Genomic DNA, 14,767 nt, shown 5'->3' with positions numbered 1-14,767 from the left:
CACCTGTTAAACTTGTGAGGGACAGCAACATTATTTATTTCTGAGCAGGTGGGGCGTGTGCGCGCTCATGCTCTACTGCAAAGCTGAGGTGGTTTCTCTTCTCAAAGGGACTCAATGCAGTCAGGAGCACCCGCCTCTCAAGGTAGCCGCTTATCGGAAGAATTCCGGCTCTGGCCTTTCAAAGGCAAACAGCGCAAGGGAGGCTCGCAGCGAGGTCACCAATCAGGGCCGGCGCTTCCCTCGCTCCGCCCTTCTGCTGGCGCCACCTCCCCGCCCGCGGCCACCGCTTGCTTGCTCGCAGGCCGGCTTTCTACCAAACCGGTTCTCACCGGCTCCCTCCGCCTTTAGCCTCTTCCTTTTCCCCGCCCTTTCCTCCCTCCTCCTCTTCTAAATCCCCGTCCACCGCCACACGCCTGACCGTGGCCGCGCGCGCGCGCCCTTCCGACGCCTCCGATTGGCCGGGCGCCGCCGCTCGCGGGAGGAGTTTGTGACGCGGCAAAGCTTCCGAGCTCTCCCCCCCCCCCGCGCTTTTCGCAAAGGCAACGGGTTAGCGGGTTGGAGAGGAACGGGGCGGGGCGTCGCATGACACACGCGCGCGCCGGAGAGCGGGGCGGCGCTTAAAGACAGCTCCGCCCACTCTCCAGCCTCTCCGCTTTTCTGCTTGCCTTGCGCAGAAGAGCGCGCGAGCAGAGGCCCCGCCGCAGCTCCTCCCCGAGCCCCTCCCACGCCCTGCCGCTTTTCCTTTCTGCCGTCAGAGCCGCGTTAGCAACACCGCCGCCGACGCTACCAGAAGCAGCAGCAGCAGCAGCGAGAACAAGAGGAGCTCCTCCTCCTCCTCGTGTCCGCGCACGCGCCCCCCCCTCTTCGGTCTCTCCCCCCCTTCTCTCTTTCTCTCCCCCTCCGGCTCCTCCTCCGCCCTGCATGGTCCATCGTCGCCGCCCTGCTCCGGCACCACCACCTCCGCGGCCGCCTCCGCTTCCCTCAGGCTCAGCTCCTCCTGCCCTCGGCGGTGGCGCCCTCAGCACCCAGGCTGTATGATCAGGCTACAGTCTTCAATGAGTAACCATATTCCTGTGAGTAACGGGCGACCCTCTCGCCGCCTCTAATCACCGTTTTTTTCCCTCTCTCCCCTCCCCCTTCTCTCTTTCTCTCCCTCCATGTTCGTTTCTTTGTTCCTTGGGCCCCGACGGCGTTTCCATCAGGCGGGCAGGCATGTCGTGGAAGCGCCCCCCCCCTTCCCAGCTGAGGCGCCGTCCTCTCAGGCGAGGCGGCGGCGGCGGCACACAAAGCCTCCATTCTCTTCTAGAAAAGGGAGGAGGAGGACGCCGCTCCCTCAACCTGTTCTTCTTTCTCTGGGCTCCTTTCCCCACGTCGCTGTGAAAGCGGCGGCGGCGGCAGATGGCCGCGTCCTGACTCGACTGAGCCATGGAGGGGAGGCATAGAGTGAGAGAAGGGGGCTTCGACGCCCTTTCCGAAGGAGGCGTCTGGGCGGGAGGGAGGCGGCGGCGGCGTCGCCACTGTCTGTAAGCGGCGGGGTGGGGGAGAAGTAGGAGCCGCGCGGATGGAGGGAGCGAAGCAGCAGCAGCAGCAGCAACAAGCATCTCCTCGATGTTTGCGGTCGGCACGGAGGGGGGAGGGCGTCGGTTAGCCTGCAAGCCCCACCGCCATGCTGCATGGGGTGGGGGTTTACAGGGCCCTGCCGCGCGCGCCACGTGCCCCCCGCTTCCTTTCCATCCGTGCCCGGCCCATCGGGGGTTGTCTCTGCGGCGTGTCTCTCGACCTTTAAACCCAGTCGCGACGACGTGTCGTTTGCCCGATGCCCCCTCTTTTTTTTTTTACGCCGGGCGGCGCCGCGCTGCTTTCTGGGGGGCCACCGGGCCGCGTGTACCCCTGAAAGCCCCCGCCAGTTGGGAGGCGAAGGATGCAACCAAGGGAACAGAGCAAGGATTGCCGGTGGCTGGTGGGGGAGGAACACGAACACACACACACGTACGTTAGTGAAATCGTGCCGTGTTTAAAATAGGGGAACAAGTGTATTCAATCACAAACGCCAGCCTCAACAATTCGGATTACGCCTCCGCTTGTCTTAAAGCGGGTTCAGAAGGGACTCCGCGTGCAGAAAGATTTGGGACAGTTCTTCCCATACTCTGGGTGACTGCAGCTCCGTTAGAAAAGGCCACTCCGCCCTTGGTGCCTACCTCTGCCCAAGAGATGCATCCGATCCTAGACAGTGCGAATGAAGCACGCCAGATTCCCCCCACCACACTCACCCGAATTGTATCAATGGGCTTCACTGTGAGTCGTGACTCTGGGAAAGGAAGCGGGGGCGTTTCTCTCCACCCCTTGCTGCGTGGCTCGGTTCGTTGAGGTGAGGAAAGGAAACAAGTCGAGACATGTCCCGGCCGCTACCTGGCCACGGCGGGGCTATTGCGCTTCCGAGTGTGACTCACCACTGGGGCGTGCGGGGAGGGGGTGAAGGGAGAGTGGAGAGGACATCTGGCGGGGCTGGGTCAGCGTGGCTTTCCCGTCTCTCTGCTGTCTGCATGCAGATGACGAGCACGCTGCTTCCCGCTCACGCTGCAGTCACACGCCGGAAGAAGGTGGGGGAACCGCAAAAAGGACGCGATCGGGGCAAAAAGAATTTTTTGCTAGGTTTCCTGCGCAGTCGGTTGCTAGGGTGGGAAGAGAGCGACAGTCTGGAACACGACCTCGTGTCTGCTTTGCTAGGGAGACCCTGTCACTTGGGCTGAGGACTTGTGTGTCATGTGAGAAGTATATTAAGTGTCAAGAAAGGTGATGTGGTTTATAGGTTTTGAGTTAACAAGGCAGTCAATCTTTCGGCTGAGTCACAGGATTGTATTTACTGTAATTTGGAACATCCTGGTAAGTTTGTTTATATGAGGCCATGATGTGCTGTAAGTCTAAGAGGACTTCAACACCCCCCCCCCATTTATGAAGGTAACCCCCGCCCAAAATCAAACAAAATTTCTAAATGGTTGGTTTGCATATTTTTCAAAGTAATTTCTAAAGTCAATAACCAATAAATTTTTGAATTACTGTAGTTAAGATGTCTACATTCCTAGATTGTTTTTGAGACTCCATACAAATGTTTTGGCTACTTAAGAAAAATTGTAAAAGCTATAATTGGCTAAAGGCAGTGATAATGATCTTTTTTCATGGAACAGGGTGTACCATAATCCAGATTCATTTTGTAAGCAGAAATTAGAACCTGATCAAAATCAGTGGGGATTTGTAAAGACACATTGAACAGTTCTTACATCAAAAATATCCTTTGAGTCTGGAGGAGTTTCTACCGCTGGCTGTCTTTTGCTATAGCCTGAATTTTTAACTGGAGGAGGCAGTTATTCATGTATCATGAAATGGCTACCATGCCTGTTCACTGATTCAGGCACCTGCCCCATCCCAATTCCAGAGCTTCCACCTCCTCAGAAGTTCCTTCTGTTATTCCTCCTTCTTGTCATTTGTCACTTTCCCCATTTCATCTACTTCTTGCACCTTCCCACACACTTCTAATCAAGCTACTATTCTGCAGTTCTCAGGGCTAGCATTCTAATCTTGGTTTCTTCCTATGGTTCTAGGCAGTTTCCAATGGCTTTCCAGCCATGTCATGCTCTACAGCTCACTTGCTTGTCCTGATGCTTTGAGTGTGGTTGCTAGTGTAGGATGTGGGGAGGAAACAGGAAGAACCTAAAGTGGCTGAGTTCAATAAATGCATATGCTATTTAGTTTGAAAGACTTTAGGACTCTTCGCAACATGGCAAAAGCTTTTTTACCTTCAAAAATCTGTACGAAGCCCAAAGTTGTTGTCATTTGTCTAAATAAAATAGCAACTTTAGTTACAGTAGGAATTGGAGCAGACTTGTTTGTAACAGATTCCCTGTTGCAATAATACTTGGAACATGTAGTTCAGGTAGGCAAATACCATGCAGGGTAGGCACATATGAAATTACTAATTAAGCCACAGTGTTTCAGTGACAACTGTTTGTAGTGGTCAGTTTGCTTGTCAGAGACAACCACTATTAATTTACAACTGTGGGCTGAAACTATGTAATAAACAGTTCTGATAGTGCAATAACATTTTGATACACAGTGGAGCTTACCTGTGCGACCCTCAGTTCTGACAGTTCCCCAGTCATCCAGATCAGATTAATTTGTCTTGAAAAGAGAGCATCTTGTGCAAAGAGGAATGAACTGGTACTAAGTTTAAAACGTGTTGACTATAATAAGTGAATTCTCAGATTACAGGATAAATAGATAAATTTTGCTGTGGTCGAATTTCTATTTTAGCTTCATAGCCCTCAATTTCTTCTCTCCTTTTCTTTGTCTTCTATTGCTACAGTGGTCTTTTAAAAGTTGTTCTGTTAGGTTTATGTGCTGTCCTTTTATCTTAACTATACATTTAAGAAGTTCTTATATTTAAAAGTACTGGGTTGTCTCCAGGGCTGTCTTTCCATGAACAGAAGGTTCTGGTGATTTAAACGATTTAACCCTTGCTCTTGTGCAGCACTCCTCACCACCTAAAGCCACACACACCACCTCTGGAGTAGATTGGGACAGGAACCCCAGAGGAAAGGGGAGGATCATCAGCAAGAAGCACCACTTTCACCATTGCATTTAAGGGGCAGGAATTTATGCTGAATCAAAGCTACCAGTGAACAGAAGGACTGTATTGGCTGCAATGAGGTTCCTTCTGTGGAGGTTCTCATACTGTTCCAGAGGATCCTCCTACTCTCGAGCATATTTGGGGAGTAGGCAAAAAATGCATTGCTCCCACACTTCAGTGTGCAGAACTTTGCCCTGGGCGTCTCTGGATCTCACCATTGTCATTAATTGTTATGTTCAATATTATATGAACTGGCTGTTTTATATTGCTTACAGTGTGCAATCATAACATTGCCCAGAGAGCCATTGTAATGAGGTGGCAACACATGCAATAAATAAAATCTTAAACAAGAGGCATACACATAGAAGACAGGCATGGATGCCATTTAAAAAACAGCAACTTGGGACCATTCCTTCCTATATCTGAGAATGGGAGAATGCTTCCTGCAGTTTTTCTGAACACTACTTTAAACAAAATCCGCCTGATTAGGAATCTCCTTTCTTGTTCATTAAGTCTTTAATCAAACTGGTGATCCTAAGCATTGCAGGCCAGTGAGTATTTCAGGATGGGAGAGAATGTCAGTTCTAAGATCATTTCTCAACAGACAAATGCAACAACTTTTGGTGTTTCACAATTGCTGTGATTCCAAGGAGTGTATATGTCTTATCTGAGTCAGTTTGTTCCTTGGAAAAAATATGTAAGTAGCAAGATGTTCAAATTAAAACACAGAAGCAGACTGTACTAGTTCTAGATCCACACCCCATATCAGAACATAAAGTTTTCAAGCACACAGTACGTCAAAATGTATAAATTTTGCTCTGTGAGTTGAGAATTGCCTGTAGATGGCATTAGTAGAGAAGACAAAATTTGATCTCTTGGATTAACTGATCAATACGAGTATCTTATTCGGAAAGATTCCTTCTTTCTGTGTCTCTCTGTATAGTCCAAAGCCAAGAATGTGGTTTGGACGGTGTTAGATGATGGGCAGCTCATGTGCAGATTATTTACTCTTCTGTTGTAGAAATATCTCAGGCTTGACAGTATTTTTAAAAATGTAGTGTCTTTTGTTTCTACGTACAATGCACAGTGTTTGAGAAGTTTCATGATACATGGAAGCTTACCATTCTTCAGTTTCATCAAAATAAAGTTGGCATACTGATGAGAATTCAATGCTGCTCTTGGGTTTGTTACTATAACCATGACAACTCAGCTGCCTTGGTCTGAAAAAGAGTTATCTTTAAGTGCAGCTGCTTGGGGGCAGCTAAATATTTATTTGGTGTTGGCTCATATTAAATTCTTTATCTGCACTCCCTTCACCCTGCCTCCTTTCAGATAAGCCCTACCTTGTGGCTCAGAATTGACATGGTAGTATAGGGTAGTTATTGTTCTGGCAAAAATAAGTAAATGGAGGCATTGGTGTCTTATTACAACTGTTTTATTAAATGGGTGTGTGGGGGAAATAATCACACTTCATGAATAAAATACAGTTTGAAAATGAAGCAGTTTAAAGCATCCTTCCCCAATACAGTGCCCTCCAGATGTTGCTGGAATATAACTTGCATTGGCTTCTACCAGCATGATCAGGGATGGTATAGTTCAACAATCTCTGAAGGGCACCAGGTTAAGGAAGCTACTATATATTTGTTGAACAATTTTGATTCATAATTTAAGCTGCGGTAGTATGGTAGAAAAGTAGCACAAACCTATCTTGTCCTCATAACAAACTTGTGAGGCATATTTGGCTCAGAGTTTATTGGCTGACTGAAGATCAGCTTTTTAGTAAATTGTGGGTTAGGATCATAGTTGGTTTTGGTTTAAAGTCCACTGTCCACTATCACACTGATTGTAATTGTGTAGAGACTGCAGGATTACCTGCATGGTGTTCCAACTGTGCTAGTGGAATGTCACTCTGGTTGAATGTATTCACTAATGCTGTTACATGGCCTTTCCTCAGTATTAATGCACTGGCCCTGTGTAAACTGTAAAATGGCCATTCCATTTCTTTTCTCCATAGCTCTTGGATCTATCAGTCCTAATTGATTCTCATCTAGTGATTTCAACTTCAAATGCCCCCTGCTTGCTATCCTCTTCCTTGTATCTATAGAATCCAGATCACATCTGGTTTATCATTTTTAATGTTAAATTACCAACATGCAATGGGTATGTAGCCAAACATTGGCTGAATAAGCCCCTCCCCTACACTTGCCAGACCTCTGTTCTTACACTTCAGCTGCGGCATTTGGCAGGACTGTATATGCAACAACGTGTATACTTGAACCACCCTCACAAGCAATCTTACCTTCCACAGCTAATATGCCATACGGGTATCCCCCCATTCCCCCCACAAAGCAAGGCGGAGAATTTTAATGTTCTCTGTCTTGCTTACAAGAGTCTGGGAGGTTTTTTGCGAGTTCTTGTGTTTAATTTTTGTGATTTCAACCATGTAAAGTTGAAATTGTGTATGTTGTGAGTGACCTGTATAGCTTATAATTCTTTAGATGCATGTGTTAATGGAACTTGCTTAATTTAATCAAGCTTTAAAACTTCCGTAAAAACTTACATGAAGCAATCAGATTACCGTTTTTTCCCATGTATAACACACACACCTCATGTATAAGATGTCCCCTAATTCTGGGGACTCAAAATTAAGAAAATGGGGCAGGGGAGATTTCCCCCGTGTATAAGACTACCCCCCTTTTAACATTATTTTAAAGCAAAAAACCCTGGTCTTATACACGGAAAAGTACAGTATGCCTTGGAGCATGCCTCGTTTCTCTCCACAGTAGTATGCTGCTAACTTGCAATCTCTGGTTAACCATCCCAATGTGTGTTTCTGCTGTGGGAAAACTTGTTTACTTGGAGTTCTTTGATTTCAACCTCTGTGCTATAATTGTAGTTGTTGCAGGAAAGATTTACCATACTTTTCCTTGTATAAGACTAGGTTTCCCCCTCTAAAATGTTTAAAAAGGGGGTTGTCTTATACACTGGGGTCACCTTCCCCTATTTTCGTAAATTTGAGTCCCCAAAAATAGGGGCTGTGTTATAATTCTCCCAGTAATGAATATTGCTTTAGTAAAACTGCTTTCCTCATCTTGAACGAGGAGGCTACTTGGAACTTGCCATTTACTGGCTTAACTGCCAGTGGCCATGAAACCCCTTGAATGGTAACAGTTGTATCATGAACAGTGTTATAATCACACTGAAATTCCTGTAGGTGGCTTGCTTCTAAGCATGAAAACCAGTGATTTTGATAAGCCCTTTAAGACCCATAGGCAGGACCCCGAAGAGAGGGTTCTCATTAGTAGATGCACCATCTAGTGCTTTTCTTGCCATTAAATATGTATTACTGAAGTGTCTTCCTTCAGCATCCAAACTCTTGATACAAGCTGCTGATTCCCAACCTAAGTAAATTGAGTTCATTGGGATTTTTCCTTTATTAAGCACTTCATCATTTTAATAACTGTCTTCTGAATTAAGTTTGAGTCAGGTTTAATACTGGTTTTATTTAGAAAAGTGGGTTGCATATCACATTCCAGTTTGGATTTTGTTTTGTTTTTAATCCTTATTAATGCCACTCTTACAAATAATATTTCACGGGATGGTCATCCATCCTGTTTCACTCACCTCCTCCCTTCTCTGAAAACTCTGCAAATGCTATACAGCAGCTGCCTTCTCCTATGGAAAGCAACTATAACCTGTTAAGGATTGTTCCTGTCTTAAATAGCCAGTGCAATGCTCACCTGGGGCTACAGTGACCAGAGTTCAGGTCTCTGGTTATCTGTGGGTTTGTGGGTTACCATAGGGCTAAATGGATGACTATACACCTTATTTACAGGTTTGTTAATAAGTCATAAAACACCACAAATGTTGCCTCCAAGTCATTTAGAATTTGTGTAATGTATACATGTAATAAACAGGGTTTCATTTGGGAGGCCATGTGACAGAAATCTTTAGATCTCTAAACTCTTTAAGCTTGGAGGGAAAACTTTCTGCACCTTCTGCAGAATGGAAAGTGATCCAGAACAAAGGTCTGTTCTTGATACTAATCACTTGAGTTTGCCACCTCTTGGGAGACAGAGAGAGAGCTGTCAGTCTTCCTGAATGCTGTTTTTAAATTAACCTGAGGCAGTGGCGTAGCGTGGGGGGTGCAGGGGGGGCTGGCCGCACCGGGCGCAACATCTGGGGGTTAGGGTTAGGGGGTGCAAATCCACGGGTTGGGTGCAAATCCACGGGTTAGGGGGTGCAAATTACTTGCCTTGCCCCGGGGGCTGACAACCCACGCTACGCCACTGACCTGAGGAATTGCAAGCATTATCAAAATATCTTCAATACAGTAAAGTAGGTTTTCTTATTTTAGAAGAAACAAGTTTGTCTAAATCAGACATAGGCAACCCCCAGCCCTCCAGATGTTTGGGACTACAATTCCCATCATCCCTGACCATTGGTCCTGTTAACTAGGGGTGATGGTAATTGTAGTCTCAAACATCTGGAGGGCTGTAGTTTGCCTATGCCTGGTCTAAATTAAGGACATTCTCAATATTGGTGGTTCATTCCTTTATGTTACCTTTACCCAAGAATAAGCTATTTGTAAAGATACCTGCTCAGTCACTGACAAATGTGCTCTTCTTTTTCTCTCTCTTTGCAGCAGTTCTGTGGTGTTCTTGGTCACACATTTATGGAGTTTCTGAAGGGCAGTGGGGACTACTGCCAGGCACAGCACGGCCTCTATGCAGACAAGTGAACTATAGAAATTGATTACTACTCCACCAAGAAGCCCCCTTAAGAGTGGTTACCAGAATAAGACGTGTTGAGTTGAAATTGGCAGAGCATTTTACAAAGGAGTTCAGACCTGGATGGGGTAGCCTTGCTGCACTGCCTTTCTCTTTGCCTCAGTATTAAAGGATTGAAGAATTGCTGCTTCTTGTTTAGGAGGTTCATTTCATTTCCCATTGCTCCCAACTTCATGCTTGTCAGCACGGGAAACTTCAAGTGGCTTTTAGTGGAGTAGACTTCGGTTTCTCCCAATCAATTCTGCTAGGTTTTTTGTTTTTTTAAAAATAGTATTGGTCTTGTTGGACGTTTTAACTAAATTAACATGGCCCGAATGAACCGCCCAGCTCCTGTGGAAATCACTTACAAGAATATGAGATTCCTTATCACTCACAATCCAACCAATGCAACCTTAAACAAGTTCATAGAGGTAAGGGTTCTTGAGTGGGAGGCTTGTATTAATTTTTGTAATGTTGAAAAGTTTGATATAGCAGTATTACTGAAATTTGCCTTAGACAGTATTACTGAAATTTGCCTTGACTACCAACATGATGGTCTGTTAAGAGTTAATTTAACTTTATTTCTTTTACACCACCATTCTGTCATTCCCAATACAGATTTCTTTATTGCATAGTAGTTGCATGTTCAAGAATTCCTCAAAACTGCATTTAGGTTAAGTGTTAAACTAATGTTACAGGGCAGAAGAGGGCAACCAGAATGATCAAGTGGATAGAGCTCTACTTTCAGAGGTAATATGTGAATACCACTTGGTGGAAACTTCAAGAGAAGAGAGTGCTCTTGAGCTCAGGTCCTGCTTCTGGGCATCTGGTCGGCCACTGTGAGAACATGATGTTAGACTAGATGGACCTGTGGCCTCATCCAGCAGGTGGCTCTTCTGTTCTTAAAGATAGTCCTGCCCACTTGAATTCCTCTGCTATACTTCAGGTCTTTTTAGATATTTGTTAAGTAGTGCTGCTTGAAGAGGTGAAATGCAATAATTATAGGTCTTCTGAACAGCCTCTGTATTTGAAATTGTTCACAAAATTGCAATAGTCTGGGCATGAACATCAACATGGTATCATTAAGATATGTATCTCTCTCTCCCCTTAGGAACTTAAGAAGTATGGAGTTACTACAGTAGTAAGAGTATGTGAAGCCACTTATGATACTGCTCCAGTAGAGAAAGAAGGCATTCAGGTTTTGGTGAGTAGCTTATTAAAAAGATAACATTAGCCATAGGATTTTTTAATTTCTATGGCGCAAGTGAGTGAACATGGAGGGGGAAATAATGCAGGTTGTGGTAATCTGGCTTTCAGATTTCTATGGATGTTTTAAAGCGAGAGAAACGCAAATCAGGCAGTGATTTGCTAACTGTAAGACAAATTAAGAAGTACTATTCTAGGATATGTGGAAGTTTAGGTAAGAAATTATTCACTTCATGCATTCCAGGACTGGCCCTTTGATGACGGAGCACCACCATCTATCCAGATTGTTGATGATTGGCTAAACCTCCTAAAAGTTAAATTCCGTGAAGAGCCTGGTTGTTGCATTGCTGTACACTGTGTTGCTGGTCTTGGAAGGTAAACAGAACTCCAAAATGCTATCTGCTCTGACTTCTCTACCAAACACCGATTCCATTAGCTAGTCTTACCGAGGTGGGGAATGGCTTGTAGCAAGTTACAGCTGTATGTGTATTATTGTCTTTTCAAATCAATGAAGCTTTGACTAATGAGAGATTGCAGCCCATATATCTAGTGAATTAGCTCTTGAACAGAGTGTTAACAGGGAACCTGTAAATTTGCACTAATCTGAGCAAGGAGATCAGTATTTGTAAAAGTGAATGGCAGCTTTTGTGTTCCTCAAGCGCCAGTTTATGATTTTGGGTAATATAATACAGTTTGCATGTATAAGTGTACTATGAAATAGTTGTTTGGGTCTACAAAATGGGAGAAAATGACTATTAGGAAACATTCTGCAACTTGTGTTCTTTCCCCTCCACCAGAGCACCTGTATTAGTTGCCCTTGCACTCATTGAATGTGGAATGAAGTATGAGGATGCAGTGCAGTTCATAAGACAGTAAGTATTAAGCATCTGCCTTGTACATACCTGCCAATGACAGTTAGGAAAATCTTGAATTCCATACTTCAAAAAGTGTTGCTTTTTGTTGCTAGGACCACATGCAGCACAAGGCCTAAGCATCTGGCTATTTTTAATACTTCTTTAGCCCCTCTTCCACTGTATGAATGTTGTGTCCCTGCAAATCAGCCAGTGCCAGGAGAGATTTTAAAGTCCTAGTCTAATAGTGGATTGTACAAGAGAAGGCAAAAGGGAGAAATGCGAAGGCTGAAGCTACAGTAGAAGTGGAATTGTAGGTGTGACTTGTACATCTGTATGTATCTCTATAACAAATTAGTGAACAGCTGAAAAAAACAGTAAAACAAAGCCATTAAAGGCAAGAGAAGTTAACATAAATAACAAAACAGAACTCTACACACACACACCCCATTTAAAAATAGTTCAAAGAGTCTCAGATTACCTAAATTATTTTTAAAGCCTGAGTGAAGTATTTACCTGGTGCCACAGAAGATTGCAAAGATGGCAACTTGGCATGCCTCCTTGGAAAGGCTATTCCATAACTGGGTACTACTGGAAAGAGTCTCTCCCTGGCAGTTGCTTGGCTCACTTCATTCGGCAAGTGCAGGTCCTTGGAAGAGCATTTTTAAAGTTCAGATGAATGACAGAAGGCAGGCTTTCAGTACAAAGTGAAAACTTGTTTTTCAACGAGGGTGGGGATTCTGTCCTTGCTAGGGCTCTTATAAAGAAACAAAACCTATCTTGAGCATATGATACTTGGTCACAAGTGAAGTAGCGTTACTTTCAGCACTCATAATTAACATGTTCAATATTTGAATGTTTTGTAGGAAGCGCCGTGGAGCCTTTAACAGCAAGCAGCTTCTCTATTTGGAGAAATATCGTCCGAAAATGCGACTGCGTTTTAAAGATTCAAATGGTCACCGTAACAACTGTTGTATTCAGTAAAAACCAAGCTGCCTATGTTTCTGGCATTGGAAGTAGAAGAAGAAATCTATAATTGGGCAGGTTACATGAAAAACTACATGTATGTCTTAAACCAAGTTACATGAAGCTTCTATAGGTGTAGGCCACAATGTTGGCAGGAGAGCAACTTCGTTTAGATTATGGTGATTATGATCTTTTTTAGAACATGAAATATACTTGGCCTTTCAAAATGTCTTATTAGTAATTTGTATCATTAAACTATCCTTAATCATGCATTTCAGGGGGTTTTTTCCATCGCAGTCCCAGTAGTCAAATCTACCATGACATGTGTAGAGATTAGGTGCCAAAAGCCCAGCACACTATTTCTGTATACCACAGTGTAGTTCTTGGTAACTACAGCTATCTGGACCATTGCCCTATTAGCAGCTGTCTTCTGTTTTGTGGATAGGGCTTCATAGAATAATCTGCCTATTCACTATATTTTGTCTCTCACAATCACACTAGAATGAGTATCAGGATTTGCACAGGATTAACTGTCAATTATTTCTGGTACCCTAGACTTTTGTTAATTAACCCTCTTCATTCACCTACATTCACCTCCATTCTCTGGTTACCGGTAACTCATAGAAAATAATCCTTCACGCTGTACAGAAGCACACAAGTCTTTAATGTCTCCAGACAAAAAAGCCTTACAGTTAAATAAATATTGGCACTAAATGTGCAACTTAGCAGAGGGCCTGTGAAAGGATGAGAGGGGACTAATAAATATTTCTAGTAAAATGTTGCCTTTTGTCTTGTGCAGGAAGTATAGAATATGCCCTTTACTTTAGTAAATAATTTTTTTATGTAGAATGCTTTATTGTAGCTGAACACTCTTAATCATACATTTCTGAAGATCTTGTAATTTCTTTTATTGTACTTCTTGAAAGTTGTTTACCAACTATTGCTTTGTTAGAAGTGATTTTGTTTTGTTTTTTCTTGAGTTTCTGCCATGAATTTGGCAGACCTCTGTAATATTTTGTATGCCTTTTGACCTGCGTAACTTAATATTTGGATACTTGATAATTTGTTATGTAATTGATAAAATGGTGGTGTGTATTAATGTTAAACCATATATTTATACTGTTTTGGGAATGTGTGGTTATAGTACTGTGGGAGAAATAATTTGCCAGTGTTCACCAGCTTGTAAAATCTAGTGTGAGAGCTCATCTAAATAAACTCAAAACTGCATTGCAGTGTACCCGGAATTTTATCTTTGGGGCAAGGGAGGGTAGGGAAACGCTCTGATTTACAGCTTTGATGAATATATTTGAAGTGGAAATCACAGTTCAAGAAGCATATTAATTTCCCTGTGGTAAATACATGTTGGGTTCTCTCTCTCTCTCTCTCTCTCTCTCTCTCTCTCTCTCTCTCTGTGTGTGTGTGTGTGTGTGTGTGTGTGTGTGTGTGTGGTGTAACTGAATTTGTTCTTAGTAACATGGTTCAGAAAAACACAGAAGCATTAAGCATTTTTCAGTAAACTTATATTTGTAACATAAAATGGGATTATTATTACTTAATAATTTATAGTGTTCTGCAAAGCAACACTGTATTTTAAAAAACCAGTAATTTAACCGTATATGGTGCACACCATTCTTCAGAGCTCGCTGCTTGGATCCCGAACATGTAAGTAACATTTTACCATCTATTTCAGTATATCCACAATATTTCTCCCAAGACACACAAGGCAGCAACACTATTTTATCGGGACAAATGCATTGGAAGCATCTTAATATACTGGATACTTTGAGCAAGTTCTTTAGCGACATGTTGAATCTAAGGACCAAACATCCTTAGGAAACCCACCAGTTCTGTGTGTAATTCAAAGTTTTGACTTTGGCATAGAGAAAGCCCTACATTAACTGAGTCCCAAATACTTAAAAGATTGCCTCTTCTTATACAGACAAGTTTGAGAGTTAAGAACTGCAGAGGAGGTCTTGTTAGCAATTGCACCACCCTTGAAAGTCTCCCATTCTTAGGAAGTCTCTACCTTTAGATATGTGACTTGTGGAAACTGGGGGGTGGGGGGAGTGTTCCTTAGAAACACAATCCTTTGGGAGTGTTTCAATGATTGTTTACCCAGCTGCTGATGACAGTGGTGACGATGGAATGATTGAAGCGATTTATGTTTTATTGTACAATAAATGGACCTGGCAAAGGGCAGGCAATGCACTTTATGGATGAACAAAAGCAACCCCCCCCCCCCGGCCCTATAGAAGAAGCTATGAGGGCACTGCTTACCTGCAGAGGCACAGCAAAGGAGGCAGCTGAGCCATGTGGTGTGCTGGGTTGATTATATGCCTGCAGTGGCCAAA

At 43.8% G+C, this 14,767-nt stretch overlaps 2 protein-coding genes across 2 annotated transcripts; both read left to right on the top strand.

Moving 5' to 3' along the window:
• Nucleotides 1-582: 582 nt before the first annotated feature.
• Nucleotides 583-9,452, top strand: LOC309367273 (uncharacterized protein). The gene is made up of 2 exons (XM_081906697.1): nucleotides 583-1,073; nucleotides 9,270-9,452. Exons 1-2 carry the CDS (start codon nucleotides 1,035-1,037, stop codon nucleotides 9,363-9,365), a joined length of 135 nt encoding a protein of 44 aa, XP_081762823.1. The 5' UTR covers nucleotides 583-1,034; the 3' UTR covers nucleotides 9,366-9,452.
• Nucleotides 9,453-9,684: 232 nt separating this feature from the next.
• PTP4A1 (protein tyrosine phosphatase 4A1) lies at nucleotides 9,685-13,643 on the top strand. The gene is made up of 5 exons (XM_081906641.1): nucleotides 9,685-9,824; nucleotides 10,505-10,597; nucleotides 10,844-10,974; nucleotides 11,397-11,471; nucleotides 12,317-13,643. The coding sequence occupies exons 1-5, from the start codon at nucleotides 9,720-9,722 to the stop codon at nucleotides 12,432-12,434; spliced, it is 522 nt and encodes a 173-aa protein (XP_081762767.1). The 5' UTR covers nucleotides 9,685-9,719; the 3' UTR covers nucleotides 12,435-13,643.
• The last annotated feature ends 1,124 nt before the right edge of the window (nucleotides 13,644-14,767 follow it).

Source organism: Podarcis melisellensis, assembly GCF_964234715.1.
Source record: "Podarcis melisellensis genome assembly, chromosome: 3".
Lineage (NCBI taxonomy): Eukaryota > Metazoa > Chordata > Lepidosauria > Squamata > Lacertidae > Podarcis > Podarcis melisellensis.
The sequence above is the reverse complement of the archived record's forward strand: the minus strand, read 5'-3'. Positions and strand labels throughout refer to the sequence as shown.